Source organism: Pundamilia nyererei, unplaced genomic scaffold (genome assembly GCF_000239375.1).
Source record: "Pundamilia nyererei isolate P.nyererei 1_Seehausen unplaced genomic scaffold, PunNye1.0 scaffold00521, whole genome shotgun sequence".
In the NCBI taxonomy this organism is placed as follows: Eukaryota; Metazoa; Chordata; class Actinopteri; order Cichliformes; family Cichlidae; genus Pundamilia; species Pundamilia nyererei.
Window position 1 is genome coordinate 84468 of NW_005187922.1, and position 6464 is coordinate 90931.

The 6464-nt window shown below is 42.6% G+C and overlaps 1 protein-coding gene across 1 annotated transcript in view; it reads left to right on the plus strand.

The window, feature by feature from the left end:
* The window catches only part of LOC102211668 (NACHT, LRR and PYD domains-containing protein 12-like), a 119161-nt gene that overhangs the window by 24043 nt on the left and 88654 nt on the right, over window positions 1-6464 (plus strand). Inside the window, exons 3-5 of the mRNA XM_013907782.1 lie at window positions 3917-4313; window positions 4416-5714; window positions 6104-6277. Of these exons, the coding sequence (XP_013763236.1) occupies window positions 3917-4313; window positions 4416-5714; window positions 6104-6277 (1870 nt within the window). The remainder of the gene's footprint in view (window positions 1-3916; window positions 4314-4415; window positions 5715-6103; window positions 6278-6464) is intronic.

A 6464-nucleotide genomic window follows, 5' to 3' on the forward strand; every position in this document is an offset into this window, starting at 1 on the left:
AAAAAAAAAAAAAAAAAAAAAAAAACATTAAAGAGATGCACTCAGTTTCACTCAGTTATTCTTGAAACTCCCACCGGCTGCCTGTTATCTTAGCTTAGAGACTCAGAAGCAGAGAGCTTGCCTGTTTCCTTTTTTTTTTTGCCTGTCCCATTTGGATCTTTAGCCATCAGAATCCTCTGCCAGTTTCACAATATATCAATTTGCGCTTGACACAAACTCATTCAGTTTAAGTCCTATGGCATCAAATTAAACCAGAGCCACTCTGTGTTATGTTTGGTGCGGTCCAACTTGAAGTTGCCCAACTTCAGACTCAGAGCATTACATTTTTCATTACTGCTGGCCAGATGAGCTATTTTACTTAAGTAGAAAGACTCTTCTTGTCACGGGCCACTGGAAAGATTCAGATACAGACTGAACTACGAAAGACAAGTTCTTTTATTTACACAACACGTGTAATATATAAAAGCTCAGGGGTGAAGGAAAAGTCCAAGGTCACCAAGGTCATGATGAAATCCAGAAACAAACGCAAGAATTGTTAGTACAAAAGAAACACAGTAATCCTCTCCACCACACTGGGAAATAGTCCAAGATTACCAGGGATCACGAGGAAATCCAGAACGAAATATAAGAATCTTTTCACAACACCAAACTCCTCCCACGAATTTTCTCCACACCAGCGATTCGACGACTCACCACGGAACTTGTAGGCTTCAACTGCAAACCCTCGGCCAGCGAGCAGTGTCTGCACCGAGATGGAAAGAACAACATCAAAGGAGAAAAACACTTGAAAGGCAACTCAAAAGAAAGCCTGAAAACTTGAGTAAACTGACATGGGTTTCACAATAATCCAGCGAGGAGGTGCTCCTAGTTGCTGCCTTAAGTAATGAGGATTGAGTGAAGAGTCATAGATTGCTTGCAGGTGTGCAGCCAGAGGCAGAGCCAGCAATTAACTCCAGCCAGGCGGTGAGACTGAAGAGAGAGAGATTCAACACAAACAAACATATGTAGCCATATTGGGCCAGCCGGTCAGGTACGGGGACCGTGACACTTCTCCCCCCTTGGATGGGAGGTAAAAGATATAATGTCCTGTATGGATTTTGTCAAGGCTGTGTGCAGGCAGGCAAATATGGAGCAGCCAAATGCAGACTCGTAGAGACTAAAATTTAATCTCAATAAACCTCATCTTTGTTGTTGGCACTAGTAAATACTCCTTTGGCTCTCAGCGAAGGCGGTCGCACTTTTTCTCCTCTCCTTACCCTTATCTTCCCTGCTTAGCCTCTGTGTCCTTGTCTTGTCTCGTGTGCATTACTGTCCCTGGAACAGTCTCTCACTGTCGTTCTCTAAAACCTAAAAGATAATTATGGATTTGATCAACTGGTCTCTCAATGCTATTGACACCCTTTTCTCAATGAGAAGTCTGGGCTTGGGAGAGCCCGTGTGCCCTGGAGGGACTTTCCCATGATGGACGGGTGGCAGACCTGGAGGGTCATGTGCCTGGTGGGACTGTCGATCGAGGACGCTGAAGATATCTACCTATTCGGAACCATGATAACAGGGTTCTTGCTGATCGGAGCTGGCTTGGCCCTGATTTATCGGAGAAATAAGAGAGCGGTACCAGCTGTTCAAACCCCCCCCAAGGCTGACCACTAGAATTGAAGTGATGGGACAAGGCGTGACCTCTCACAACGAACGCAGCATGGTTAACACCTTGGAGACGCTTACAGCTGCCGTGAAGACTCAAAATAACAACATTGAGCATATGGTGGGATACATCAGAGAGAGGCCTGCTCAAAATGACACCCTTGAGCGAAAGTTGGATCACATCGCAGAACAGCTCACTGCAGTTGTGGGGTCTCAGAATCAAAAGAATGACAACACCACGGAACAGAAGTTTGATACCATCATGGGGAGGCTCGCGGCTCTCCAACAGGAGATCAAGAGACCAGTGTCAGAGTGTTAAAGAACAGCTTGAAATTCGGAGCTGCTTGCATAAAGGAGAAATCAACAATATTCAACATATGGACACCACGGCGCCAGCTGCGCAGGCCCAAGGCTGGAACCGAACAACAACTCCCTGATAACGACTGTGTGATGACTATTCTTCCCATCCCACGCAAGGCCACCTGGGTTGGCTGGAAGACTGTTTACTTAGCCTGATAAGGTGAAGGACACTGTCTCAGCTGAACTCTGGACACACACACACATGCACTTACACTGATAAGCACTCACACATTCCCCCTCCCCTTCCAACGCCTTCCCCCATGATGTGGACATCGGGTCAGCTGGCGGCGCAGTCGAAAGACTGCAGCAGTCCCAGATCAGATGTACACACTGTTTTTATTGTGTTATGGTGTGTTGATATCCCCTACCCTACCCTGTGGCTTGTCATGTCTGTCACACTAACACAAGAGGTCTTCTGGGTCAAACATGTTTCACAATATTGTGCTGTGGCCATTCATGTGCTTTTTTGTGCAGAGGAGTTTTTTTGTTACCTGTTCTCGTGCTGTCCTACCGTGGAAGCACAGCATGAGTGGAGGTCTCTTTTTTTCCTCTTGTACCCTCCCGTTGTTGTGTACATTTCAGTGTTTTTTTTTCCTGTAACACTACCGATCTCCGACTTGTAACCCCATGTGATGTCTGTGTTATGTGTGTAAGGTCGGGGGGGTCCCATTTCACTGCAGGGCAACCTGCTTGTGATAAATAAAGCTTTGATTGATTGATTGATTGATTGATTGATTGATACAGAACTGAACTAAAAACAACATGATGAACAGAACAAAAGAGGCAGATATGAAGGTACGACACGACACCAAGCAGGGGAGGACAGGGGACTAACATGCACAGATGAGACAGGGGACAGAGGCTGAATATAGAGATGAACTGTCAACAAAAAGCCAGAAAATACACGACAGACACAGAGACCCAGACTAGACACCGAACAGTATAGAGACAGCATTGACATGAGACACAACTGATTGGGGAATGAGAAGACAAACACGAGGACAGAACTAAACATACACTGAACCTGAGGGGCACAGGAATCAAAACCTAACCACTAGAAATCTCAAATGAAGGAGAACAGGAGAGCTAGAAATACAGAACTGAAACCCAAAACACAATGATCACAAAAAATAAAAGTGCATAATCAAAACACGGCGTCACCAACCCAGGACCATAAGAATGTCCCACGACTATTGAGTAGGCCATGGAAAATAATGACTATTAACAAGGTTGCCCAATCTTTTGCATGCCACTGTATATATTTTCCTAGTCTCCTTTACCTTTCCTGATTCTCAACTTTCAATTTTCAATTCAATTCAATTCAATTTTATTTATATAGTGCCAAACACCAGTCGCCTCAAACTTTATAGTAAGGTGAGAGAAGAACAGAATTCAGATTCTCCTGCATATATAGTCAATCAATAATAAAAAATATTTATATCGTCCCCTTTTACACAGTTTGGCCATGATTTTAATGTTTTAAAGTAATTTAATATGCGGATGGTATTTTTTAAATTTATTTTAATATATTTAACATTTTTCATTTGCAATGTCAAGTGTACAGAACTTTGTTTTCAGTTGGGAGTTGTTTGTCATGACCCAGGATCATGTCAAAAGTGCTACTGTATATAAATAAATTGCTTGCTTGCTTTCTGAATGACTAAGTAGCTTTAATGTCAGCTATAGGGCTACAGAAAGCAACAACAACCCCATAGTATTCAGCTATTTTCAACAGCTGTTATTTCGTACACTTACATAAAATACAACACATTAGTTCTTAATTCTAAGTTAAATGATGTTCTTATAAGTTTTTACAATTGATTAATCTATAAATGCAAGTGAATAACTTTTTCCTGATACTGTATAGACTTATCCTTTACTGACAGATGATCTTATCTGTTGCTATTTCATTCAGAGATTATTCAAAAATGTCAACCTAAACTCAAGTCAAAGCTGAAAAAGAAGTTCCAGTGTCTATCTGAGGGGATTGCTAGAGCAGGAATCAAAGCCCAACTGAGTGAGATCTACACAGAGCTCTACATCACAGAGGGAGAGACAGCAGAGGTCAATGTTGAACATGAGGTCAGACAGACTGAAACAGCATCCAGGAAACCAGCTAGACCAAAAACAAAAATCCGACAAGAAGAAATCTTTAAACTCCCACCTGGAAGAAAAGCACCAGTAAGAACAGTTCTGACAATGGGAGTATCTGGCATTGGGAAAACAGTCCTCACACAGAAATACACCCTGGATTGGGCTGAAGACAAAGCCAACCAGGACATACAGTTGATATTTCCATTCACTTTCAGAGAGCTGAATCTGCTAAAAGAGAAAAAGTTTAGCTTGGTGGAACTTGTTCATCACTTCTTTTATGAAATCAAAGAAGAACGAATCTGCAGCTTTGAAGACTTCCAAGTTGTGTTCATCTTTGATGGTCTGGATGAGTGTCGACCTCCTCTCAACTTCCACAAAACTACAATCCTAACTGACCCCAGAAAGTCCACCTCGGTGGATGTGGTGCTGATAAACCTCATCAGGGGGAAACTGCTTCCCTCTGCTCGCCTCTGGATAACCACACGACCTGCAGCAGCCAATCAGATCCCTCCTGACTGTGTTGGCATGGTGACAGAGGTCAGAGGGTTCACTGACCAACAGAAAGAGGAGTACTTCAGGAAGAGATTTAGAGATGAGGAGCTGGCCAGCAGGATCATCTCCCACATGAAGACATCACGAAGCCTCCACATCATGTGCCACATCCCAGTCTTCTGCTGGATCACTGCTACAGTTCTTGAACAAGAGCTGAAAACGAGTGACAACAGAGATCTGCCTAAGAGCCTCACAGAGCTGTACCTACGCCTTGTGGTGATTAACTTAAGAGTGAAGAATGACAAGTATGAAGGAAGATCTGAGACAGATAAACACTGGAGTCCAGAGAACAGAAAGATGATCGAGTCTTTAGGAAAACTGGCTTTTGATCAGCTGCAGAAAGGAAACCTGATCTTCTATGAATCGGACCTAACGGAGTGTGGCATTGATATCAGAGATGCCTCAAAGTACTCAGGAGTTTTCACACAGATTTTTAAGAGAGATAAGTGTGAAATGTTTTCAGAAATGGTCTACTGCTTTGTTCATCTGAGCATTCAAGAGTTTCTGGCTGCAGTCTACATGTTCCACTGTCACACCAACAGGAAGACAGATGTGCTGAAGAACTTCCTGGGAAAAGCCTGGAAACATAAAAACAGTGTTGCAGTTCTGGATTTGTTTCTAAAAAGAGTCACAGAAAAATCCCTTAAAAGTAAAAATGGCCACCTGGACCTGTTTGTTCGCTTCCTTCATGGCCTCTGTCTGGAGTCCAACCAGCGACTCTTAAGAGGTCTTCTGGGTCAAATAGAGAACAGTCCAGACACCATCCAGAGAGTCATCAACAACCTGAAGAAGATGAACAGTTATAAAATCTCTCCTGACAGAAGCATCAACATCTTCCACTGTCTGATGGAGATGAACGACCTCTCAGTACATCAGGAGATTCAAGAGTTCCTGAAGTCAGAGAATAGATCAAAGAAGGAACTCTCTGAGATCCACTGCTCAGCTCTGGCCTTCATGCTGCAGATGTCAGAGGAGGTTCTGGATGAGCTAGATTTGAGGGTGTACAACACATCAGATGAGGGAAAACGTAGACTGATTCCAGCTGTGAGGAACTGCAGAAAGTTTCGGTGAGTTCAGAGGTGATTATATTATCATTAACATCATTAATCAATGTAGATTAGTAATTTAGATTAACCTTTTAATTTTTCTTCAAATGGTGCTCCGCTTCTTTATTTTAAATGTGCCAGTTTGATTTTGTCTCAAATGATCTCAAGATGGTTCTGTTGAAATTATACACATAATGAATTTATTTCACTATTGTTAACATATTTTTATTAAGTGACATGTTGAAAATCAAGACAGTCAGAAAGTATTGTTGTGATCCACAATTTAGTTGTATATGTACAATGCTTTTATCCATTCATTGTTCTTGAGATTATGTCTTTATTTATTTGAATTGTTTGTTTTCATTATTTCCAAATTTATGTTCGCATTCATAATGTATGCTTCGTCCCAGACTTTCGGGCTTGGAACTCTCAGAGACTGACTGTGAAGTTGTGGCCTCAGCTCTGAAGTGCAACCCCTCCCATCTCACAGACCTTGATCTGAGTCTGAACGTCCTGACAGATTCAGCAGTGAAGCTTCTGTGTGCTGGAATGGAGAGTCCAAACTGTCAACTGGAGATTCTGAGGTGAGATCACTGACTGCAGCTGTTAGAATTTTCATTTTATTTTATTAATTAGTAATAATTACTCTGTTTTGGTGAGTTCACAGGTATATATGTATGTATGTTTGGGGTGACTGTGGCTCAGGGGGTTGGGAATCGCATCTGTAACCGGAAGGTTGCCGGTTCGATCCCTGGGCTCTCTGTCCTGGTC